Raw genomic sequence first — 27,526 nt, 5'->3', positions numbered from 1 at the left:
GAACCCCACCCCAAGTATTTTATTTGGTCCTTCCCTGAATATACGATGTCTGACCACTCAAATTTATCAAATATATCCATCCTCTTTCCTATCCAACATTGTATGCTCTCCTCTCCCATGTGATCTACTCTATTTCTCCTTCCACCCAGGCCCCTCTCGCCTCCATCTCTTTCCCTTCCTCCCTTTCTCTCTCCTCTCTTCCCCTCTCACTTTCTCTCTTCCTCTTCCCCTATCTCTTCCATTTGTCTCTCTCTTTCTTTTCATGTGAAAATGTCATACAAACATAACAGACAATATCATCTTTTCAGTCATATCTATTCTGTAAACATACAATTTAATATAATTGATGCTTTGCATGTACGTTGACACATGGTATATATCTTGATCTGCCACACTAAATTTGGAAAAGAATTTGTACAAAAACCTATACACCGATGTACTGTACAATAATTACTACACGTATCAGAATCAGAGGAAAAGTCCCCAATTTCAGAAGACAAACCTGCAGAATAATTCCTTCGTCCACTTAATCACCATAAAGGAGTGTTATTACAGGCATACAGTGTTATATGAAAATGCAAATGTGACCAGAAATTGCCATCTAATGAATACCTTTTTTTTTTACAATGACAGTATGGCCCGTATTCTGAAGTCAGGTTTAACTTAGACTCAGGTTTAAAGTTGTGGTTTAAGTATGGGAAGCCAAAAGTAGCAAATTTTTTATTAAGTTGTACGTTTCTTATGTTTACTGTGCTCTTTCCTGATACATCGATGGTGAAGACAATAATCTATATAATACTTCCTAGACAATTATGAATGATTTGAGAGCCAAATGAGCTGAAATATGATATCTCTACCGTTAGTGATTTATGTAACAATCGGCTGTCCATACTTAAACCACAACTTTAAACCTGAGTTTAAGTTAAACCCGACTTCAGAATACGGGCCTATGAGGCCAGGGTATGCACCCCATTAGATCTACGAAAATTGCACTTTATATAATTTTACATCCATTCGACAAAATCTTCCTTGAAATTTGAATGCTTTGTTTACATTTGTCAAATATTATTATCCAAGGGTACACATAAACTTCAACAATCTTCCTTTCTTTTCATCTTGTTTGATTTATTAATCAGTAAAAATAAAAAAGAAATTCTACCAGGCACATAACACTAATGTCAGCTGCACGACTGTATTTACACATCAATATACATTCCCCATTGACCGACTTCATTTGTTTCCCCCTAAAAGCTTGTCTCCAAATAGAAGTGACAAACAATTCAAACTAGGATAATTAAAAAATAAAAGCCTCATGACTCAAGATGTAATAATGAAATCGTTATGACATCACAATGCAATGGAATCATTATGCCATGGCTCTGTTCCACTTTTGATTACTCCGAGACTTGAAGCATATAGTGTGCATTTATTGGTGCGACCTTATATTGACTTATTCGATATATTGTATATTCTATCCCTTGTGTATATGTATTTGAAAGTCAATGGAACCAACATGTCTCTATTATGCCTGCATTCATGGACTAATAGAATTGTCTTGCACCTTGTATTTGTCATTCCATATCTGTACAATATGGAAAGTCTTGCTGACCTTTGTCAATAGACAAGTTCGTAGTTACTTCATGGACAATTTTGGTCAAATGACCTTTTAAAACTTTCATTATGTTAGGCAGATTTCAAAGCAAGATATTACGTAAGCTTGCCTTACATAGCACTAAGCAGGATGAATAAACTGAATAGACCAGGTGACTAGAATAGCACACCAATGAACACTTTATGAAGGTATTTGTCGCATTCCTACTTTGAATGCATATCATAGCATGTTGCATAATGTACTTGGCAAACTGTGAAATACCAGTCGTTCGTGTACGCATTGTTGTTTTTTGTGGATGTAAATGAAAACAACAATTCAAAAGAATATATGAATAATCAAGACATCAAAGTTGGTGCTTATCTCGTTAGATTTTAAACCACCATGTCACTTTAGTACAAATGACCTTCCTCTGATCATGCGTAGAATCTTTTGATCATGCGCAGAAAGGAACTACGAACTGGCTTATTCATATCGAAACAAGCATATGGGCTTTTGATTTTAAGAAATCACACTACATCCTTATATCATTCATGTAATTTGAAGCCTCTAAAATCACTTTGAATACAATCAATGATGATATTTACCTGAAGTATATCAAGTGTTACATGAACTAAATGCTTACATCAACATAATTTAAAATGCTTGATTATGGCATAATTAGGAAAATCGATCACCTCAGCATGTATTTCACAAAGCTGTTCATAAAGTTCCAAATGATTTCATGAATGACATCACTATGGAGTGTCATGTGCATAAAAGCTACTCCTGTAATATCAATAAATCTTATCTACATAGCTTATAATAATAACAATAAGATCTATGGCATATAGTATCTTGAATTTAAAATTGAATCAAACTCCATCTTCATCAATTAACTTCATGAAGTGCTACATGATCTTATGAATGACATTACTATGGAGTGCCTGGCGTCAAAGCGTTCAATATCAACAAAACAACTATATTACAGTAATACGAATTATCAAATTGTATCTGAAATTACTTTGAATTGGAAAAAAAAGAAGCAAATCAATGTATACTTCATATACACATTCTTACATCTAGATTTTATTAGGGAAAGTTATCATTTTTTTATGTGTTCAAGGTAAGATAAATAATTCTATTTGGATAGATTCATATTTACTTATGAACCATGAAACCAATGTTAAAACAGATTATTGAAAGGCATCGGGTAGACTAAAAACAGAGATTTGAAAAACATGTTCTTTCCTGGAGAAAAAATTCATATGACTAGGTCAATGAATGGTCAGATGTTGTTGGTATCGCTCTCAATAAGAATTATCTCAGATTTTCACTAGCGCGTACTTAAAATCCCAATCCCTGCGTATATTAAAGAATTCAGGTATTGAGATTGGTCTTCCTAAGAACAACTTGTATCTTTGCATAGTTTTTAAGTTATAAAATTAATTCTTTGCAAAATCTAAGAAGTAAATTGAAACAGCCATTCCAAGAACTGGAAGTTGAAACAGAATGATTGCTTCAAATACTGGCTCACATTTTTCATTATTCAACTACTAATTCATTCAATTGTAAAAGTCCCACGATCACCTAGTTTTGTGTTACAGACCCTGAATGCGCCTTGAACGACATCAAGGTTGTCAGTCGCGATCCTTGAGCGCCTTGAGGATGTAGCCTTTGGTGGTGATGACCCCCCTGCAACGGATGAGGACAGTGAAGCGCAAGGTCCATGCCGGGTACCAGCGCTCCGAGTCTGCCCCTGGAAAGAACTCTGCAAGGACCCCCTGGAATTCCTCCGGTGGAAGCAGGTCTAGAGTGGAGAGGGTATGAAAAATTGAATTAAGAAAAACAAAACCAAATCATCACTTATACCGAGGAATGAAGTTAAAGCTGGGAATCCTGAGTCATGACGCAGCTGGGGAAGACTTTCTCTCCTGGACCTTATGCATGTGACTCTGCCAGGAGTCAAGGCCCACAAAATTGGGCCTTGACTCCATCTCTGACTCTAGTGATAATGCTTGTACCTGAAATTCACTAACACACTAAAATAAAAGGAAAAAAATCCTTAGCTACCTATGGGGAGGGCCACAGAATGTTAATTTTTCTGTTCAACTCGTGAATTTCAAGGCGGCAAGATGCATAAATTTCACTTTTTTATTTCCTTTAAAGAGCGCATGTGAAATGATTTGTGTATTGATATACTGAAGGTACAATAAAAAACATTTTTAATTTTCTGAGAAAATGACATTTCATTGATTTTATACCATTACACGATATGTAGGAAAGCTGCTCGCATATGACGTCACAAACCAAATAATTAAAATTCTAATAACTTGTTTATTCTTTGATGGATTTTCCTCAAACCTTTGCCAATATTTTGTATTATTTTTAGGCTTAATTATTTTTATGCTATTTTTACAATAAACTTTTTGTCAGGGTGAATTTCCCCTTAAAAGGAATAGGCTAACATTAAAAAGGCCTTATAAAAAATATAAAATATTTAACTTTGTATTTAATATTGTTCATATGGATGAACAAAAACAGGGGGAAAATCAAATTTGTGCAGACAATCAAGATATCTGTGACTGAAAAATCATCATGTAGTATATCTCCTGGGGAGAAAAATTATAACACACATTAGTGTATAGGATGAAATCATGATGGGTGTTCCGGTCACTTTATATTTCACTTTTTTGAAGCACTTTATAATGATTTTGGGCGTTATCTTTCTTGGGTTTCAATTTAATAACATATCCCAGATACAGGTGACAAGTGGGACCTTGCTGCTCAGATTTTTAAAAAGTCAAATCAATGTTAGCCTATGCCTTCATTACATCAACAAAGAGCAAAGAAACAAATACTCACCACTCTTGTCGTTGTGAGTCAATAACTGGATTTTGTTAGCCTTGGCATATTCTTTGAGATCTTGAGGAATCACACAGCATGTATCCTGGTTCAGCTGGTCAATGATAGGCTTCACCTACACACATAGAAAAAGGACAAATTCATTCATCATTACTAGGAAATCTACCATGTATCTTGATACAACCATGGACCTACTTCAACTGGACATTCAACGAATCCCCTCCTTTGGGCCGCTAATCCTTTTATAAACACAGCGCTGGCAGCCGACGCCCATCAAGCCGATCGTTAAACACGCTATCACTGATGGACAGCAGAAATCAATTGTGCGCTGCTCCTACATGTACACATTGCGATGTTGTTTGTTCACTTTCAAAAGCAGTACACACAGCAGCAAACGTTAGCGCTATGAAAATTATTGCAGAAACAAGAAAACAGGCGTGCATAAACATATTTTTTACGTACATCGCTAACAACCGCTCACAAAATGCATTGACATCATCGTGCAGATCAGAATATCTATAGCAAAAACGGAGTAAAAATTTGACGGAGATATGTTCGGAAAGATGTTAAAAATGTATCTTTTTAAGACAATATTGATGTCGAGATTCGCGTTTACCTTCAGTCAGAAGTTGATTTCCATTTGGGCGTTTTGGTTTTGAAAACCCACGGTTGAATCCATGGTTTATGCAGATATCCGGTATAAATTACGCTTAATTTAGCGCGTGTATAAAAAATGTCCTATGCTGATGCGCGCTTTTGTCACAGTGCGCCAAATTGACGCCTGTTACCATGGTTAGATACGCTATTTTATTAATGAGTCCACTGTTTGAAGAGTGGAGTCATGAATAAAATTGCGTGGATAACCACGGCAACAGGCGTCAATTTGGCGCACTGTGACAAAAGCGTGCATCAGCATTGGACATTTTTTAATATACGCGCTAAATCAAGCGTAATTTATACCGGAAATCTGCATAAACCATGGACTCAACAGTGGGTTTTCAAAACCACCTTTGTGAATTCGGGCCAATGGGATCAGACGACAATTGCACAATATTTACAGCGTGAAATAATGTATTGAAAACCGGAAATAAATTGCGCATTGTATTCAAGGTAATGTAGAGACTTTCTCTATTAGCAAACAGGGCTAAAACATGAACGTCTTTGGTCGAAAGAGGGCCAGTCATCGATCGGTGACCATCATAGGCCAAAAAATTATGACACTGATGGATTTCCATAGAGTTGGATCAATCGTAACTCTTTGTAAGAAGGGGCCCTCTATGATTGACTTCCCTTACGCACGTGGAAAAGACTAATTCATTCATAATTAAACCTCTGCACACTGAACACGGGCTTGGTGCCATAGAATTTTAATATTTTAATAGGATTATGGTTCTAAAAGCACAACAAAACAATTTTCATACATACTATTCTAAAACCATTTCATAAAATGGGTTCAAGGATGAGGCCAATAGTGAATGCATATACAAGTCACATGTTCATGCTTTAATTCTATGCAACCTCCCAGCTGTCCTTTTTTTTTGTGCAGCACAATGCATTATTTAGTATTGTGCATTTTGGGTGAATCATTTTACCCAAAGAGCGTACAAACTGAGATTCCATCTGATATACATGTTCTTTCAAAGAAAAGGCTATTTAATAGTACTGATGCTTACTTAAGCTCAAATACCAAATATGCCTGTGATGTCATAATAGTAAGCAGCAACAGGTGTGACCTCTATGTCTGAGCAATTCCTAGAAAATTTTGAGGTATTCAAACAACCTATCCACTACAAATTTATACTGCCGGCCCGTTTTATAAAACAAATAACGCACATTTAAAAATTGGTGATGTTATGACAATGCACGCATCTCACATATTTGCAATAACATGCAAATCACTCACTCGGCGCAAAGCGCCTCATGCTTTCGCATATTGCAAATACCCTCAAATGCACTGCATTGCCACAACACATTCATAAATGTGCATTATTGGCATCACATCTTATTACAAGCAAAACAGAGAGTGGAACACTTTCTAATGCAATCACTCTAGGAGCAAAGGCAGAGCCAGAGCATTTTGATTCACGTTAATGTTACATGCAGGTAACAGGAGTAAATATCATGGAATACCTTTCAACTTACCGTTGCCCATTCGTACAACTCCTCAAGCATAGTCTTATCGGCATCACATATACCAAGATTAACTATCCTGCCTTTGCGGACCTCGTCTTCCAGCTCACTCCACAAGGGTTTCAGATGCTCAAAGGTCAAACTATCTTCTATCACATTGGGTGTCTTTGAGAGGGCGAGCAGGAGGACATCTATCTTATCGATTTCAAGCTCCTTCAGCACTGTGCAGATCAAATTGATTGAAGATTTTATTCAATCTTAAATGAATGTGTCAAGCAAAGGAATGTTTACACTTACATTTATTGGAGTAATTTACCATTCTTTTAAAAAAGGTGCAAAGCCAATGGCTACAATATTCTTTCACCCATGGTCAGTGTAGTATGATCTTGAATCTCTGAAAAATATGAGTAGGTTTCCACACTTTGCAAACGTTTATATAGTATCTTTGAATGGGCTGGAAATAATTATATCTATAAAAATAATAAATAAAGTACAATTCACCTAGCAAAACGCTTAAAATTTCATTAGAATCTGATAACAAATAACAAGGTTTTTGTAATTGTAAAGTTTTAGCAAGATTTTGTGAATACAATTATATGTGTGCATGCTGTCATGAACATGCAATCGGTAAGCAGGGACCTCTCTTACAAAGAGTTACGATAGATCCAATCAACGACAACTATGAAAAGCCAGTAACGTCAACATCTAAAATACATGTTTGTTCAAAATATTTTCTAGATATAATGTATATTCATACATTCACAGTTTTTTTTTGACAATTCAGTATGCTTCTCTTTGTTTTCAAAGGATATTGTGCAAATTTCCTGTAAAAAAATTATGACATCGATGGATTTCCATTAACTTGAGGTTAATCGGATCAATCGTGACTCTTTGTAAGAAGGGCCCCTGATGTCCTGTCCTCACTTTCCTCTTTGTTAACTTTTAACATGAGACCATAATAAATTCATATGAGTATAAGAAATAAGTGCCAGTTGTGGTAAAGATTTCAAGATGAGTTCGTACAGAATCTAATAAAATGACCACCCAAGTGTATGTTAGTATGAATAAATAAATATATGTGCCAAAGGATGATGGAAGAAATGTATTTGCTGAGACATAAGCAAAATAAGCATGGAATTTTACCAAATTGTCAGGTCTTTTCCAAACAATAGTAACACACTGTCCCATGCGTGTTTATCTGTGTTGGCAATCTTCAGTGTGATCGTTTTTCAGCTTAGATTTCATGATTTCACAAAGGTCAGTTTATGTAACTGTACCGGGATCTAGATTGCTCATAACATAGTGACAATTAACCTTGGTTTTACTGACGTTTTAATGAAATCAAAGTTTACTGCTACTACTGTCATTTAGCTTGAAGTAGCAGCAATAATTATCTTACATATTGTGGTAATGTGATTGTTACGTAACTTATTATTACGTAACATCACTGGTTGCATAGAGTTGTGCGCCTTTTGCGTCAACCTGCAACGTGTTGTTAGATGCATTGCAATGTCAGCATATTTTCTTTTTCAAGTTTGTTTTGTCAGAGAAATAGATTTCCTCTCGAAAGCAGGTGTAACTTAATTTTTGTGCTGATTAACGACCATTTATCATCTGAATATTATTTAAAAATTGTTATGTTGGAAAAAGAAAGTTTTACAACGGCCTACTGACTGCTTGTTTTTGCCAAAAGTATCGTCACGAAAGATTAGAATTAGTTCCAGTTTGTTTCCTGTATATACTAAATTCTCGGGCTGTTTTTGTTTTTTTGACAAGAACAAATGTTCCTTCAAACCAACGACAAGTACAATTTCACCTTTCGTCATTTTGAGCCCTAAAAAATATTGAATCAGTAGTATATCAATTTTTTCATACTTGGAACACAAAATCTTAACAGATATAATTTCATGTACAATAAATACATGTACAAAGGAACGAGTCGGGATATGACTTCAGCTTGCTTCATTACATATTCATGAGGACATGCATAGAACTGCATGTCCTCATGAATATGAGGACATGCAGCCTCCTCAATTTCCAACCTGATATGTTAATCTCTCTGTTTCTTACTTCCTTTTCTATTTTAATTTCCCCCTATTCTTTTTAATTTAACTGGTTAATGCTCAAGTTGTTATTTGATTTGTATATGTTATGTAACTACAAGAATATTTATTAGGAGGCTGCACTCTACAAGCTCCGCCTTTTAGCAGCCTCCTCCATTTCCAACCTGATATGTAATAATCTTGAATATAATTTTTGTACAGGGATACTTGAAATATGTTTTGTTATTTGCATGTCAAAATGTACAAAACAAACTGTAATTGTTGAAAATGGAAATAAACGAAATGAAACGAAATGAACTGTTCCATTCAAATAATGCAAAACTTTAAGACGTCCTAATTTTGTGATATTCTTTGTCAGATTTTGATGACATTTCCAGTGTTTTGTCGGTCTGATTTTACTTTATAATCTGTTCATTTCTAGCTGGAGAACACTTTCAAGGTCTGTGCCTAGACAAATTTGATTATGTCAGTCATATAATTGATAACATTTGTCTATAAAACAACAAAATAAATAGAAATTGAAAATCAGACACCAACCTCTTTCTAGTGCTTCTGTAATCTCCTCCACATCAGTCTTTGTTATCAAAAGTTTGACTGTAACTTTGATTTCCTCTCTTGTAACATTCCTTTGAGACGAAGTGTTCTGTGGATGAGTCAGTGTGATTACGTCTTGTTGAAGTGAGCAAGACTGGTCGCAGGTTTGATCTAAACAGCATTTCAGTGTCTGTCTTAAACAGAATTTGATCTGTAGGAGCAGAGGGGAAAAAATACTGACATCATTATGAGGGATACACTTGCAGCAGGCCTTATATCTTTTTTTTAATGGGGGGCAATTGTACTTTAAATCTCAACTTTACTGCAGGCCTTAAATTACAAATTGTCAATATTTTGGGAGCAAAGACACTTTTTGAGTTTAACCAACGTAATTGCAAGTCTCAAATTTCAGCATTCAGATTGCAATTACAGGGATTGAGAAAAGATTCTGAGACCTCAATTTCTCCAGTTCATCGTATACTTTTTATAACTTCCTGTTTTCCAATAGATCTAATAATAATCATATCATGATGATCGATTGGTATGAAAACTGATAGGTAAGTTTACATTGACAAGCACATTCGATTGGTGTCAGCACTTGACAGATGAATAAACTTTCCTAGATTTCTTGGGTAGAGAAATCTTTACAAACTGAGACTGCCCCTGTAACATTAAAGTGGGATGATCCTCATTTTCTGACCACTCACCTCATGTGTGAAAAGAAGTGAGCAACGGTAAGGGACCATGCAGTCTATTCCTCATCAATGTATATATACTTTTTCTCTTTTAGTGCATGGAATAACATTGAAAGCACTAATAAATATAATTTATTATCGAATCATGATGGCTTAGTGTAATGATTTACAAACTTTTTTAGATCATTTTGTTGTCTATATTGTTGATAAAATGTAGGAATGCATACAAAAAATTATCACTTTTCCACGATAAAGAATCAAGTGCGTGTTTCTTTTGCACTTGTCATTATTTGTAACCTTACATTAGACTAGCTGGAACACGGAGAAGGCAAGGAGAAATACATGTAGGTAAGTGCTTATCCCCAATTTTTAAGCCAAAGAGCACATTAACCCTAAAGCTGCCGGGGGGGGGGGGAATTTTTTTACGTTGCCATCTTGTTCTCAATGTTAGTAGCGTAGCTACGGGACGCATATAGAGGGCAGCGAAATCATGCCGTCCTCTATATGCATCTCGTAGCTAAGCTGCTAACAAAGAGAACAAGATGGCGACATGAACATCAGCAAGTTACTCCCTTTCTCATGATATATTTCTTGGGGTTTTTTTAATGAATATTTTTTTCAAAATGAAATAGATAATGTATAAATGTTGGAAATGAAGTTCTAGCCTATCTACATGGTATAAATTAGGGCGAGTAATTCTACAGGGAAAGTAGAATTTGGCATGGCGAAAATTTGAATTTTGCCCGTCCTCTGCTAGGCACGGCCATAGCGCACTAGCCACTCTCGCGGATGTGCATAAAATTTGTATAGGCTGGTTGGTTTGCTTGTCAATGGGATATGCAGAAGATTATTATATTGGATGGCTCAGAAAATACCAGAAATATTCCAAGAGCTTGGGAAAATATTCCACTGATTCGTAGAATATTTTCCTAAACTCTTGGAATAATTCTGGTATTTTCTGAGCCATCCAATATAATATAAATATTCATGCTGTTTGACCTGCGACCCTCGAATGCGATGTTTTGAAATCGGCCATGAATATTTGCGTGTGAGGAATTAGATACTAGCCCAAAATCACCAATTTGAGGATAACCAGAGGATGGACACGGAGTGAAATAAGGGTGTAGAGTAAGAAATTAAACTATTTTTCTTTCTCGTTATATTTTGTTTCTATTATTTTTACAATAAATAACTTTTTTATCCCACCTTTGAGGGCATGAATGAATGAAAGACAAAAAGAAAGAAAGGAAGGAAGGAAGAAGAAAAGGTAAAGAAAGGCTAGATGTGAAGGAAGGCAGAGACTCCAACAGTCCCGCTTTCGGCGGGAGATCCCCCGCCGAAAGCCCTTTTTCCCAAAATCTCCCAATCTCCCGCTTGAGATTTTATATCTCCCGACAAGGCCCTGTGTCTCCTGCACAAGATGTATTTTCTCCCGCTTTAAATGATCTTTCTCCCGCCCAAACACCTTTTTAAAAAAGGGAATTAAATTTTCATATCCAAGCCGATATTCAAGTTAAGACTTAAGTAGAGCGTCAATGCTGCACGCGATCTCGCCCATTGGCGCACCCCGCTATGGCGTTTGGAGCAATCTTACTCCAGAGATCATCAAGTATTGAGACAAGATGGATGGAAATGTCAATTTTAAGGCCGTGAGGTAGTATGTCTTCACTGGTTGATACAGATAAAGGTATCACAAAAACGTATGATTTTGTAGATGCTTATCAATTTTATATGCATGCATGAATAATGATAAATATGAAAAGTTTTATTAAGTTTTATCAAGCCAAAATGTATGATTTGATTCATTCAATTGTTAATTACTTGGTACCCTCCTAAGTCGTACAGATGGGTGGGGGGAGTCACGACCATGAAAAAAAAAGGGAGAAAAGGACAGTAGGGTGAAATGTGATATTATCATTTTTTAATACATATGTATGTCGAAATCTTTAACAAAATTGGATTTCTGAAATAAAACATCAAAATTTTCGCTCGCTCACAACTGTTTATCAATTTTACGCGATATGCCACATCTGGCCCCTTCAAAATTTTTAGCTCATTATGCGACGGGTGCCATCATATTAAAAAATTAGTCTGAGATAGCATAAGAGAGCATCTAGAACCCTAGAGCTTCCTGGACCTTTTTAGTGGGCCCCATGCAGGACCCCGGCCGCAAGGGATTTCGCGCTCGGGATGTGCGCAAAGCAAAGCGCACATCAAATTAGAGTCTCCAGTTTGCTAGGGGATCCAGGCGGGAGAATCTCCAGATCAGAAGGCATTTGGGGTTGGAGTCTCTGGGAAGGGAAAAAAAGAAAGAAAGAAAGAAGGAAAGGAAGGAAGGAAAGAAAGAACAAAAATAAGAAAGAAAGAACAAAAGAAATAAAGGAATGAAGAAAAGAAAGAAGGAAGGAAATGAAGCAAGCAATAAAGAAAGAAAGAAAGTACATGTAATGAAGGAAAGAAGCAATAAAAAAAAGAAAGGGTAAAAGGAGAGATGGAAAAATGAAAGGAAGGTAGGAAGGATTGAAAGAAGGAAGAAAGGAATTAAGGAAGAAATAAAGAAAAGGTAAAATGATAGAAAGAAATAAAAAAGGAAGCAAGCAAGCAATATAAAACAAGAAAGTAATGGTAAAAGAATAGATGAAAGAAAGAAAGACTGAACGACAAAGAAAGGAAGGAATGAAGGAAAGAAGGAACGAAAGAAGAAAGGAAAGAAAGGAAGCAAGCAGTAAAAAAAGAAAAGAAAGAAAAGGTAAAAGGATAGATGGAATGAAGGGAAAAATAAAGAAAAAACAAAAGACAGAAAGAAAGGAAGGAATGAATGAAAGAAAGAGAGAAAGGGCTGAAAGAAGGAAGAAATAAAAAACAAGGGTAAAGAAAGGATGGATGGAAGGAAGAAAGAATTAAACAAAGAAAGTAACAAAGAATGAAGGAAAGAAAGGTAAAAAGAAGGAAGGAAAGAAAGAAAGAAAGAAAGAAAGAAAGAAGAGATAAATTTAGGATAGATGGACTCAAGAATTAAAGAAAGAAAGAGAGAAAAATATTTTTAAAAGGATAGAAAGAATGAAAGAATGAAAGACAAAGAAAAAAAGGAAAATTAAAAAAGAAAGACAGTATCAAAATATGAAAGAGAGGGAAGAAACAAAGAAAGATTGACAACAAAGAAAGAAAGAAAGAGAACAGAGGAAGAAAGCTAAAACTATCATCATAAATAAAATTAACAGTTTCTTTTTGGCTCAATTAAAATATAGCTACGAAAGAAAACAAGTGTATCAACACACACACAAATGCATATGTGGGGCTATCACGTATTCAGACGATTTCACTCGAAACCCGATCTGTTTGAACTAAAACAGAAGCAAAAATTTCTCCTTTTACTGCTTACAAATGACAGAGTTACCCCAATTTTCAGGAAATATGCACATTAGAGCTTTTCATGAGTGTGAAATGTGAATTTTGACAGTTCTGTGAGAGATTTCTTCCAGAGGTTAGTCAAGCTTCGTTCGTGCAGCAGCCAGTAGAAAATTTACCATGTGGGTTATGTGGCTGGCTGGCTACATGTACACTGTAAAAATTGCATGTGATTCATTCTGTGTGTATCTGTGTGTGAATGACAGAAAATCACGGGAGGAAAATGGTTTGCAATTTGAGTCATGGAATATTTTTTATGTTTATGTTGGAACAGTAAATTTGACCATTTCTGAAAAAGTTACACCCAAGGGTTCATTACATGCCGCCGCGCACAGAAAAATCAAGCCATAGAAGTCGTGTGTTGTGGACACCAGAAGTGGGATCCCAGCGCGACCCACTAGTTAGAAATCCACTGCCAAAGGCGGTTCATGGTGCGAGGTTAGTATACTAATACTAACCTCGCAATACGTGTGAGTGGGCCCAACAATGGTTATTATTACTGTACATGTCGGACCCATAAGTCTTGCTATTTTTTGAAAAATTACTGGCCCGCCAATGATATTTTTTACTGGTCATGTCGGACCAGTAAATCTTGCTATTTCTGAAAATTTACTGGCCCGACAGCGACAGCAGTTGGGGACCGTCGGACCGGCGCTAGTGTCGCGCCCTGCGGTAGTGAAGTGGAGCCTGTACGAACTTCGCTCGAGGTACCACTAGGCTCCACTCACAGAAATTAAAAAGAAACAAAAATGTAATAAAAAAACTCCTCGACCTCGAAACAGCTAACCATGCTAACATAACAGTAACAGATGGCTGCCATCTGGACTAAGTCCACCCATGGGTTCATATCATCTCGCGTGCGAAGAAATATCATTCATATGCACGCAACACACACGACACATCGATAAACTACTGGGCTTTCGCCCACATAAAACATCACGCATAATCCGGTATTTCACATTCTGCTATGACACTTACCGAATCATTTAGATCATTCCGTGACTTCTCCTTGAAGTATCTTTTAAAAATATGTATATTTTCTTGATCTTTAGTGAAGATTTCACGGAGATAAAAATGTGTCAGCGTGGATATCAATTTTCGCCTAAAGAGGGCGCGCGATTTATATTCATATCAAAGACACGACAAGGGAAAGACTAGGCACCTACACTATTTTACACGCAAATCGACGCAAGGCATTACGCAAAGTCCGTGAAGTGTCCAATCTTTTCATTGTATAGACTTTGGTATACCGTATTATTGACGTTCGTCAAAGCCTGTACTGCTGGTTTCGTTCCAGGCACGTATATTTTTTTCAATTTTTCTTTATTAGTCATCGTTTTAAATTAATTGCAAAAAAGTGTTATCATCGCCAATAATAATCTTGAATTATGTTTTTGAAGGTATTTCATTTATTGGTGCCAATAATTAGTAAATTAATCATGAGAATTGCGCATTCAAAGAATTTAGAGTTAGACAGTTATAAAATTACCGAGGAGCTGAATCAAGGTTGTGAAATTTATTAGCGCCACCAACGGGCTTCCTTGTATTTCCGTAGAAGAGACAAGCGAAGTCACTTTCCAGGCCGAGGTAAGCAAAATTTGCTCTTTTTTACCGATTATTATACTCAAATTACATTTTTATTTTTTTTGGTGTCGCGTAACGTTGGGGAAGTACAATAAGAAACAAGATGGCGGCGTAAACATCGGGCAAGTCTCTTCCGTCTTTTCACAATATTTTTTCATTTTTTGATGAATTCTTGTTTTAAAAATAACGACGAGAGCGTAGAAATGTCGGAAATGAAGTTTTATCCCATTTACATGATTTAGACTTTATTATTAGAGCTAGGCCTAGATCTTTTAGAAGGAAAGTAGAAATCTCGGGGGCGAAAGTTTCAGGGTTTTTTGCAGTAGGCCTACACGCAGATGAATGGGGAGGACTGCCTGGCTTCGTAAAGAATCGTATGAGAGTAACCTTACGTTATCGCGTTACTAGTTAGTACTAGTAGTAAATGATTTTTACTCTCTAGAAGCCGCCTGGCTAAAAATAAGTGTGAGTGGACTAACTTACTAAGTCAAGATACCAAAGTAACTCTGCAAAATTTGGTGGAAATGACAAGGACATCATTTTAACTGTGGAACGTCCTTAAACTTAAAGCGCATTTGTTGCCAACACTAACACTACACTCTACAGATATACAGTGAGTACAGGCAACACGCGCACTGCAACAGGCACAGCTGCAGACACAGGCCCAACTTGCGAAGCACAATCGAAGATGATCATAGAAACCACCGGGGTGCAGCCCTTGCCCAACCTGATGATATACCGTAGATGGTTGCTCAGGAGCAGCAGAGCTCAGGAGCATCGTCAGCTGCATCGATTATTTGATATTCTTACCTCTTCTGTTGAAGACTTTGGCACTTTTCTCTTCAGACTATTCCAGTTTAAAATATTACCACTGCTAAGATTGATGGTAGAAGCATTAGTTATGGTTTGACCTGACATTTTGTTGACTTCTTGAATCGTCGATCGCATCAAAATGGGTTGGTTTCAAGATAGGGTACTTCCTACAAGATAGTAGACGCTTTAGTGATCAGCGGTACACTCTAGCTCTGGACTTGTGCGCGTGTGTAGGTACCGATCGATAACATGATAAGCTGTCTATTTTCTATCCAATTCATTTCGTTGTTGACAAAAAAAATGCAAAGTCATTCTTTTATTCAGTCCAGTCACGGTTTCTTCGATCCCACGGTTGGGGAATAACTTGTCCATATAAAAGGAAATTCCTTTTTTTTTACTGGTTTACACACATATAGATAAAATGCACAATGTATATACACAGAACAAAAAAAAAGTGATAACATGTCAATTAACATAAGGAAATTATTTCAACTCAGGTATATGAGGGCATATATATGATTCACTCAAAATTTATTAATAGTACGCATATAATATATATTTGAATTATATCCCGTGACATATTTTCCAATTGAATATACCAATTAAATATCCAAATTGGTTTTAATTTCGAGTACATGGAAAGTGAAACAATGGGTACCCCCCCGGGGGGGGGGGCCACTTACATTGACGAGTGGATACCATGCGCGACCAAAAAAACACGTAAAAAGGAGCTTTTTCAAGATAGGGCACGTTACGTACGTAACGTGATAAGGGTGTCAAAAACACAAAAATAATGAAAAAAGGGTATCTATTTCGCTAGGAAAGCTACGTGTTTAGGGTCAAATTTGCGGGGATGATAAAACAAAATTAAAATGTTTCATAAAGGATGTCCTTTTTGCCCCAACACTACGTGTTTAGAGTCCAATTTGCGCGAGGTGTGAAAGCTGGGGCCATACTAAACCAAAGGTAAAACCGACGACCGACGGACCCGTGACATAACAATACAATATCGCTGTACTTGTTTAGGGGTACATTTAAGGGAATACTTGCCCCCGGTACTTGCCAAGAGTATCGTTTTGTTTCCAATACTTGTTAAGGGTAGGGTTTCAGACGCCAATACTTGTTAAGGGGTGCATTTTCAGAATATGGAAAATACGTGTTTAGGGTGCTTTTTGAGACCGCATGGTCGCGCATGGTATCCACTCGTCAATGGAAGTGGCCCCCCCGGGGGGTACCCCCATTATTGGTCCCCATGCAATAACCATGGAAGAAGACGTGTACGTCAATGTACGTCAATAATATTGCATAGCGTCCCATGATTGCACTCAGTGGAATGAGCCAAAGGAATATAGGCGGCGAAGCGGGGGGGGGGGGGACAGTATAGGGGCCGTCCGTCCTCTAAATTTCAGGAGGAGGAGACGTACGTCCCTCTCCCCCTAAAAATTAAGAGAGGGAAAAAAATAAAAAAATGGAAGGAAGAAAAGAAGGAGGAAAATTAAAGGAAGAAAGAAGAAATTAAGGAAGAAAGAAAGATTAAAGAAAGAAAGAAAGATTAAAGAAAGAAAGAAAGAAAGGAAGAAAGAAAGAAACTATAAAAAGAAAAGAAAAAAAGATAACAATAGTAAATTCAACATAAAATTATGAAATATATCAAATCCTATATATATAGAATATGAAAAATGGCAGTCTTCTGGAAAATACACAAATTTTACATAATGGTTAGTCGCGTGCATTTGAGTGTCCGAAAGTCCACACATACAGCTTCAACACAGAGAACAGTGGTTTTCATGAACGTATAGGCCTATATTGAACTATTAATAATCTCACACCTTATTGATAATTAGTGTTAAAATTTTATCAAATTCCATTAATTTGATGTAAATTTTATTACAATTAGTTCACTATTTACGTCTCGCTGTTCATTTGAAAGTGTCCATGTTCATCACTCTTGCTATGGCAAACGGTCTGAGCGCCACCCATATTTTCGAGACACTAGCTGTATAGTCCAAGAGCAGTAGGCCAAAATAGGCTTAAGAAAGGAAATTTCAGGTAACAAGCTGAATTTTTCAGGATAGGTCCAGGAATGTGTCTAGAATAACATACTAAAAGTCCTCATATATCCTCCTTGAGGGTGTCACGCGCGTAAAACATTCCCCATAGACTTGTGTGTTAAAATGGCACTTTTGAAAAATTCATAAAAAATAAATGTGAAATTAGAGGGTGGAATGTTTACTACCAATGGATAGGATATATATCTGATATTTTATTTTATTTTTTTGAATAGCTACTTTGCTATTCTTTTATATCTGTACACTCACACTAGTACAAAGAAATGCATTGAAAATGCCTATTTTCTATGCAATCACCCATTTTAATGTGTTACCCATACATGTTATTTTCACTGTATATGGATGTATACAAATCCTACCTGCATATAGCCCAACAGTGAATGCAATGACAATATAGGTCCCTATTAATTGTAATATAAAGGTGTATGTAAATTATGTGTAGATATCAGGATAACAGAATTGCCCCAAACATAATTACCAAATATACATGAGATTGGATGAGGAAACAATAAAAGAATGAGATACTACTTAAGTATATTTGCATTTGACCTATTCAAAATCTTGCTAGGGCTGTTGCTTCTCAGATGTAAGAAGGAAGAGATACATAAATAGATAGAGAGAGAGAGAGAGGGAGAGAGAGGGAGAGAGAAAGATAATTTTATAGATGGCATGGCTTAATAAAGGGGGGGGGGCTATACTAAGATTGCAGCACACAGCCACCCCCCCCCCCCCCCCTCCGTCCTTAGTTGAGCACTATACTCTGTGCCCTTTTCTATATACCTTCTTGAAGGTACCACTCTAGTTCTCTTCATTAAAGTTCTCAAAGTTCTATCTCCTCTCTATACCTACCCCCTTCCTAAGAACAATTTCAACATGAGCAAGTTCTAAAGGTCTTAATTCTAATGCTAAGTAGGTGATGTACACTAACACAAAACAATGATAAATCAGAACATAAAGAGGCCTTGACTCTATACATTGACCAATCTACATACATTCCTAGGCTACACAGACCTACTTACTAACTTTACCTGATGTAGCCCTGCTAGCCATTAAATCCATTTTTTTGCACCACTTGATGACTAAACATATTGATATCAGCAGTGGCGTACCGTGGGTCACGGCATTGGGGGGGCACCAGCAAAAGTTTTGAGTCACTAAGTGAGCGCGCGAAGCGCGCCCAGCTGCCAGGTATACCTAATAGAGACATTTTAAGGACAGTACCATTAAACGGATATGTCTCTCACTGGTCAAATAATGCGAGCGCGAAGCGCGAGCTGAAATTTTTGTAAATATTGACCCCACAACAGGAAGATTTTAAGGACTATATTTTAGGAATGCATTAAGAGTATACACATCTCACCATAGTCATCTAATGCGAGTGCCAATAAGCGCTTGCTGATTTTGTTAGAATTACATCTAAACATGCACATAAAGCACTTGTAATCATGATTAACATACCCATCTCACTAATCAAATCTTGCGAGCGCGAAGCGCGAGCTGAAAATTTAGGTAATTCAGACCTGAAGAGGGGCATTTTAAGGCTTGTTTGTAGAAATTCACGAAGACCATACGTAGTTCACTAACCAAATGATGCGAGCGCGAAGCGCGAGCTGAAAATTTTTGATATTCAGATTAGAAAGAGGGACATTTAAGGACTGATTTTACTGATCCATGGAGAGCAAACATATTTCACCAATCCACTACTGCGAACGTAAGCACGGACAGGAAATGTTTTATATCAAGTCCTTAAAATGGGGCAATCACTTCAAGTAGTCATGAAAAAGAAGCATACTATTGTACATAAAACAATAACTCGAAGTGCGAGGAAATATATTTGGCAGTTTGGTGTATATTGACTTGAAAACGGGAGGTTTTAGTATAACAGGATTATATATCTCGGTAAACAGACAATGCGAGCACCAGGAACAATGAGGACATAGGCCCTGAGCAAATTATGTTTCATAAAGTTATGAAAAAAAATGTTTCTTATGTAATATAACATAACATAATTATGATATAATATAACATTATAATGAACAATAATGCCTTCTTTCCCACTTCGTTTCTCTTCCTTTCTCCCTCTTTTTCTCCTTTTCCCCGTTTTTTTTTTTTTTTTTTGGTCAGCCGATTGGGGGGGCACGTGCCCCCCCATGCCCCCCCACCGTAGTTACGCCACTGGATATCAGTGAGAAATTGTTTGATACTGAAGAGTTTGGCCAGGTATTCCATCCACTACTAGATATTTCCCATATTACTTAAAGGTGTCACGCGCGTAAAACATTCCCCATAGACTTGTGTGTTAAAATGGCACTTTTGAAAAATTCATAAAAAATAAATGTGAAATTAGAGGGTGGAATGTTTACTACCAATGGATAGGATATATATCTGACATTCCAAATCTGACCAGGAAAGGGTACCGTAGCCAGCTCATTTTAAAAATAAATCGCCATTTATGAAGATAACTATGAATCGATCGAATTCATCAACTGAAACAGTAAAATAGCCCTAATTATTCCGCCAGTCAAAAAATAGTTCCAAGTCACTTATTTATCTTCCCAATTTGGGCGAAGTAAGTTCAGTAGTTACCATTTCTAGAATCAGTGTTAGATTTTGAATCACATTCATACATTTTTGTCAATCAGCAATATCAAATTGACAAAAATTCGAATGGGTTGGGTCGAACGAATATCTTTAGCCCTCCTGATGAAATTAGGCTCGTGGGACCTATAGGTTTTCCGTAATCCAAGATGGCGTCCAAAATGGCCGCCATTACAGAAAATGGCCATAACGCTCTCCAACCTAGACATCGAATTTTGGGGCATATTTCATGGTTTAAAGGTGTAAAAAGAGCTATTGATAAAAGTTAGAGTGAACATAGGCAGACCAGTATACCTAAAAATCCAAGATGGCGTCTAAAATGGCCGCCAAAGCCTAAAAATCCACAATTCATCTATATTGCTTATGTTAGTATCTTTAATTTTGTTTCTATTCAGTGGTGTTAAGGGTCAAGTAGTACATTTCGACAAGTTACAAGGACCGCCAGTGGTCCAGTATGTCCCAAAATCCAAGATGGCTTCCAAAAATGGAGTCTAAATTGACTGCTGCTACTGAAAAATTAACATATTTCATTAAGAATCCACACGAGAGATATGATTGTGGTGTCGAAACTATTGTTTAGAGGATCAAATAATACACTATAGACAAGAAAAACAGGACCGCCAGTCTACGGTCCAGTATGTCCAAAAATCGAAGAGGGCTTGTAAAGATGGAGTCTAAAATGGCAGTTGTTACAAACAAATTAACATAACAGTTCATTTAATATCTGCCTGGGAGATGATAGTGTGGTGTCTAAACCATGGTTAAAGGGTCAAATAATACATTACGAGAAGATAACAGGACACTCAGTGGTCCAGTATGTCCAAAAATTAAAGATATGGCTGCCAAAAATGGAGTCTAAAGTGGCTGCTATAACTTACAAAGGGTGTCTATAGTTTCAGGAGTCAAATAATACTTTGGGACCCCTCACAATGATATGCAATTGTCAATTTTGCATTAAAATCCAAGAGGGCTTCCAACTATGGCGTGTAACTCCCATCACTTAAAAACGGTCATACTTCATATCCACCTGTGATAAGTGAATTGGCAAATATAGGACAAGTAACAAGGATGTTCAGCTTTTCATTATGTGCAAAAATCCAAGGGGGTAAAATTGTTTAAAAAATGCCTGCTGTTACCTGCTCCTGAAACCATAAGCCATATCACTTTTCCCCAATGCATTTAAGCGTTGATACCGCAATTATTCCTCACAGGGTGATATTGTATGAATTAACACTATTTTCAAATGATGGGAGTTATTAAGACGCCGTTTTGGAAGCCATCTGGGATTTTTAGGCAAAATGGACGGCAGTTTATAATCACTCGCGTCGCGTGCGGGTTCGTAATCACTCGCGTTTTGAATTTTTGGCGATTTTTTTTTATTTCGGTGCGATTTTTTTTAACGGTGTCTTCAATGGGACAGACATGCAGGGAAAATAAAATGAAATTGAAATTCGAGTTTCGTTTTAAGCCGGCAATAAAGTGCCTTAAAGGGGAATCCAACCCAAATAAAAACTTGTTTTTATAAGGAAAAGAAAAATCAGACAAGTTGATAGGTGAAAGTTTGAACAATATTGGACATACAACAAGAAAGTTATGATTTTTTTTTAAGTTGTAAATATTGGTAATCACTATACCCATGGAGACTTCAAATTGGCCGCATATGGGATGTCATAGTGATGTAAGGCAAGGACTACTCTTCCATGTACTCCAATAAATATTATGGCTAAAATGTCATTTTTCCCAAAAGTTTTATTTCAAATTATATTTTTCTTTCATGAGGACATAAAACAATATACTTCCTGGGTTATATATTTAGATTACTCCCCCAGGGGAATGGGTACTTAAGGGAAAACCACAAATCCCTGATAATAAAGTACACGGCCTATGGAAAAGTTGTCCTTGCCCCTTGTCATAATTTACTTACCCAGTTGCCAATTTGAAATCTACATAGTATTAGTGATCTCAATTTTAAAGCAGCTATAACTTTCTTTTTGCGTATCCGATTTCTTTCAAACTTTCACCATTCTGTTTAATTTATTTTTCTCCTTCCCTACACAACATTTTATGGCTAAGGCTGGATTCCCCTTTAAAATAAAATGTACTCGACTACTGTTTAACATAACAAACAAGCAAATCAGCCATGTGGCTCAACTAACTTAGAATAGATCCGGACTTCTACTGTGTCTTATACGAGGACTCCGAGTCGGAACTTGCCATATCTGCCACATCGATATTACATCGTATCATTCCCATATGCGGACATGCCTGCATGCAATGGCCCCAAGGCGGCCGGACCCGGCCGCGGTCGGACACGACGTGCATCGGTAGCATAGAGCAAGCTAACGTGAGTCGCGAGCTGAGTTAGAACCCACGTTATATATGAGGCGCCGATTGTACCAATATTATATAGAACAATTATTTGTTATATAATCATTATTCATTAAATAATAAATATTATTTATATATAATTTACATTCTATTTGTAAATAATTACTATTATATAAAATAACATTTCTAATTATTTATATATAATTCCAAGTATTACTTCTATGACATACTGGACCAATGAATGTCCTCTTAACCTGTCATAATGCATTATTAGACCCTTTAAATCATGCTTTAGACCCCAAAATATCATCTCCCAGGCAGATAATAGATAGACTATTTCAATTTAGACTCCATTTTTATAGCCATCTTCAATTTTATATCAACAATCATATCTCTCAGGTTGATTTTTAATGAAGTCTGTCCATTTTCAGTAACAGCAGTCAATTTAGACTCCATTTTTGGAAGCCATCTTGGATTTTTGGACATGCAGGACCACTGACTGTCCATTCAACCTGTCCTTATGTATTATTTGACTCTTCAAACCATGGTTTAGACACTAAAATGATATCTCTCACGCGGATGTAAAATTAACTATGTCCCTTTGTAAGGAATAGCAGCCACTTCAGACTCCATTTTTGGAAACCGTCTTGGATTTTTGGACATACTGGACGACTGAAACTCCTTTTAACCTGTCCTTATGTATTATTTGACCCTTTAAACCATGGTTTAGATACCAAATTCATATATCTCAAGCAGATATTAAATGTACTATGTCCATTTGTAAGTAATAGCAACCATTTTAGACCTCATTTTTCGAAGCAATCTTGGATTTTTGGACATGATTGACCACTGACTGTCCTTGTAACTTGTCCAAATGTACTACTTGACCCTTAACACCACTGAATAGAAACAAAATTAAAGATACTAACATTAGTAATCGATGAATTGTGGGTTTTTAGGCTTTGGCGGCCATTTTAGACGCCATCTTGGATTTTTAGGTATACTGATCTGCCTATGTTCACTCTAACTTTTATCAATATCTCTTTTTACACCTTTAAACCATGAAATATGCACCAAAATTGGATGTCTAGGGTGGATGATGAGTGGGTTATGTCCATTTTCTGTGAATGGCGGCCATTTTGGACGCCATCTTGGATTACGGAAAACCCTCAAGGAGGATATATGAGGACTTTTAGTATGTTATTTTAGACATATTTATAGACCTATCCTGAAAAAAATCAGCTTGTTACCAAAACTTTTCATGTTAAACCTAATGCTCTTGGCCTACTGGCACCTTCCCACTGAAATATCCCTAAGATTACAAAAGGTCGAGATTGATTGTCATCTCAATGCCAAATAGATTACCTACAGTTTGATGTATAATACTTTATGACTTGCAATGGTTATGTCTCATTTCCCCCCCCCCCCCAAACTTTGAGATCGAGCAGTCAGAACATGGCATATTTCTGTGTACAACGTCACGTGACTAACATATGATAGTTTTTGTTCCTAGACCCTTTTCATTCGAAACAATTAATACTGTCAAAAAAACTTAATTAACGCATTTAATGTTGAAAGTAACGATGTTCTTGTACTATAAAGCTTTGCCTACTGATATACACTGTTGTTCATAAAGGTGGAATATTTGTTTTTCACCAAATTTTCACAGCGTAATTATTACAACATGATTTGAATATGGCATTTATGGTGCATGATAACCACTTTACTTTATTATTCTGCCTTTTACACACGTTTGACAGTGATATTTTACAAGTTTATGGATGGATGTCATGAGCATAGAACAACAATGACGACAATATACAGTAAATTAAAGGATCATGATATATTTATTTTCAATCTCTCTCAGTTTTCCATATGACTTTTTTTGTGATTTCATGGACAAATTTGCATCAAACTTGAGTCATTGTTCTTACTCAGTCACTAGTATCGGGTATGTCCACCCCTGGCATGAACCAGCGCATGCAGACGTCGTGGCATGCTGTCCACTAGCTTGTTGATGACGTCAACAGGCATAGCGTCCCATTCTTCCCTCAGAGCATCTGCCAACTCCTGCAGATTTTGAGGAATGACCTCTCTGTCGTTGATGGCTCGGCCTAGGGCATCCCATGCATGCTCTATGGGGTTCATATCCGGCGAACAAGCTGGCCATGGCAACTGTACGACGCCCTCTGCCTCCAGGAATTCCCTTACTGCAGCGGCCCTGTGCGGTCTAGCGTTGTCATCCTGCAGTCGGAAATTGTGCCCATACACTCGTCTTGCAAATGGAAGACAGTGGAACTCCAAGATATCCCTGTAGGCGGCGGCGTTGACGTTTCCGTCCGGAACCACCAGTGGCGTTTTCCCTCCATAATGGATGCCGGCCCATATCATCACTGAGCCGCCTCCGCCTTGAGTCGTCTCGTGGATACATTCATCTTGAAGGTTTTCCCCGGCTAATCGACGAACTCGTTGTCTCCCATCCTTTCGGTCAAGTATGAACCGGCTCTCGTCCATGAAGACCACATGTTGCCAATGTCCTGGATGAAGCCTTCTGTGCTCCCTAGCCCAAAGAAGACGAGCTACTCTGTGGCGAACAGATAGGCGGGGACATTTGTTCAACCGTCGTGCTCGGTAACCATGTTGGAGCAATCTGCGATTAACGGTTGACCGGGAAACCTTGATCCCATGATGTCTCCTCCACAAGCAACGAAGACGGCTCGTGGGCAATTTCCGGTTTCTGCGGCTGCAATTCAACAGTTGGCGATCATCTCTTCTTGTGGTCAATCTGGGACGTCCTGGAGATTTCCGTGGCCGCACATTCCATGCCTCACGTTGACGTTTCAGGGTCTTAGAGACTGCATCCTGTGATATCTCTAGGACTTCTGCGATATCAGTCTGCTTGTAGCCCTCCTATCGCAGTGCTACCACTCTCTCGCGTGTTGCTGTTGCCGTTGGACCAGGCATAGTCCAGGGAAAGTCTCTACCGATTTTTATTTCAAACGGTACAAGGAACTCGAAAAAATGCAACATTCTTATACACAGTGCTAAATCAGGGAAAGGGACAGAATATCATATGCATAGGCTTTTATAGTCTTCAACAAAAGAATTTATTACGAAATCCAAATTTCTTATGTTATAATGTCACCTGTGTAACGGGGAAACATTATGTAATCACTCAATTACCATTTTGTCTACGCGTAGCCTTTCAAATACAAACATTACTGTCGATTTTTGTTCAAAAATATTTTATTCCACCTTTATGACCAACAGTGTATATAGCTACAGTTTGAGGAAGCAAATATCGAGTCCGGAATTGATTTTGATTTGCAATAGGGTCTGCGTAAGTATACTATATACTAGCAGGCTAGCATCGTCTGCTACGTAAACCAAATGAGAGAACATGACCGAAACTAACCATTATGAATATCTCCTAATTGTTGCGATTTTGTTCAGATAAACTTTTTTTTCCGCACCATAATTCATGATGGAGATTTAGGACAAATCTCTCCATTGCAATCATCTTGGCGGTGACTCTACACCCATGCTTTCCAGGCCCGCGGGATTGAAGATTGATCGAAATATCATTTAAATACTTATAACTTCTTCGAAAATGTATGGGCCTAAAATTATGATTTTCAAGAGACGATTAGCGCGGGATGCGTCTTGCATGTCTTTCCGATCATCGTAGGGATGTTAATGAATATTCATGATATTTGTAAAGTGAACATATATATAGTGCGCATGCAATAAAAACAAAGTTCGTAGGAAAAATAATTTCGCCGGTACAGGTAGTTAATGCGTACCCCCTAGATCACTGCTGCTGGGTAGGTCGTAGTCTCAAATTTTAGTATCACTTTTTTCTAACGAATGATGTAAAATAGCAAACAATTGAAAAATTAACAAATTAAGGGGAAGGTTAAAGGTAAGTTGCCATATCTCCGCTTTTATATACTGTATCATAAATGTGTCATGATCAGATGTATCAAAATGTTGCTGGTTGATAGCTCTAACGTTACAGCAACAGTGTTAGTAAAATTGAGATTTAGACATCAAACCTTCAAAATAGGGATACACTCATAGCCAGGTTCCATTTCCATTTAAAAAATATAGAAAATTTGAACGATAACGTGATTTTGTACTTTTAAACATGGCGCTCTATAAAACTACAGTGGGATTAAATATGCGTTATACATAACAAAATGAAGATTTTAGCAATATTTTTAAACATATCAGATTTAACTCAGATTTAATTAAATTTTATTTAGGCATTATATATAGGCACCCCCTTTATGTTATAGTTTAGTGATTTTTTTCCTATCGTTGTTATAGATGGGGGCGTCGTAGTCTAGTGGTTAAGACTCTCGTATTTCAATCTGAAGGACGTGGGTTCGATTCCCAGCCAAGGCGTGTTTTTCTTCAGCAAGAAATTTACCCACATTGTGCTGCACTCAACCCAGGTGAGCTAAATGGGCACCGGCAGGAAGTAATTTCTCAAAAAGCTGTGCGCACCGGAATCGATAGAGTAGCTTATATATAGGAGCGCCTTGAGCACCTAGCAAGGTGGATACGTGCGCTATACAAATCCTATATTATTATTTATAGATGTTTGGTATACCGGTAATCATTATTTTATAGGGTCAGCTATATAATCACAAGGCTTGTTTCTTTCATTACTGTCCCTCTCATATTTAATCCAATGTTTAGTTGCATGTGTTTTTTTTTTCTGCTTTGTGAATATGATTCTTTGTATATGTAATGTTTTTGTACGGTTTTCATGAGCAAATAAAGTGAATTGAATTGAAATTGAACTACCCTATGGGCTACTTATGATCTTGTAGTGCCCTGTGCATG

General features: G+C 37.1%; 1 protein-coding gene across 1 annotated transcript; it reads right to left on the bottom strand.

Moving 5' to 3' along the window:
* Positions 1–315: 315 nt before the first annotated feature.
* On the bottom strand, positions 316–15,908 carry LOC129277400 (glutamate--cysteine ligase regulatory subunit-like). The gene is made up of 5 exons (XM_064110598.1): positions 15,678–15,908; positions 9,184–9,391; positions 6,596–6,804; positions 4,454–4,568; positions 316–3,398 (listed from the first exon to the last, which is right to left on the bottom strand). The coding sequence occupies exons 1-5, from the start codon at positions 15,813–15,815 to the stop codon at positions 3,229–3,231; spliced, it is 840 nt and encodes a 279-aa protein (XP_063966668.1). The 5' UTR covers positions 15,816–15,908; the 3' UTR covers positions 316–3,228.
* Positions 15,909–27,526: the final 11,618 nt, after the last annotated feature.

This window comes from Lytechinus pictus, chromosome 15, assembly GCF_037042905.1.
Source record: "Lytechinus pictus isolate F3 Inbred chromosome 15, Lp3.0, whole genome shotgun sequence".
Classification (NCBI taxonomy): Eukaryota; Metazoa; Echinodermata; class Echinoidea; order Temnopleuroida; family Toxopneustidae; genus Lytechinus; species Lytechinus pictus.
Note: the sequence above shows the minus strand (reverse complement) of the source record. Positions and strands in the feature narration are given on the sequence as shown.

Coding starts and splice junctions, on each gene's coding strand:
- LOC129277400 (XM_064110598.1), bottom strand. CDS start 15,815: ATGCGATCGACGATTCAAGAAGTCAACAAAATGTCAGGTCAAACCATA. Junction 9,392..15,677: donor CAAAGTCTTCAACAGAAGAG/GTAAGAATATCA, acceptor CTGCTCCTACAG/ATCAAATTCTGTTTAAGACA. Junction 4,569..6,595: donor AGTTGTACGAATGGGCAACG/GTAAGTTGAAAG, acceptor CTATGTGTGTAG/GTGAAGCCTATCATTGACCA.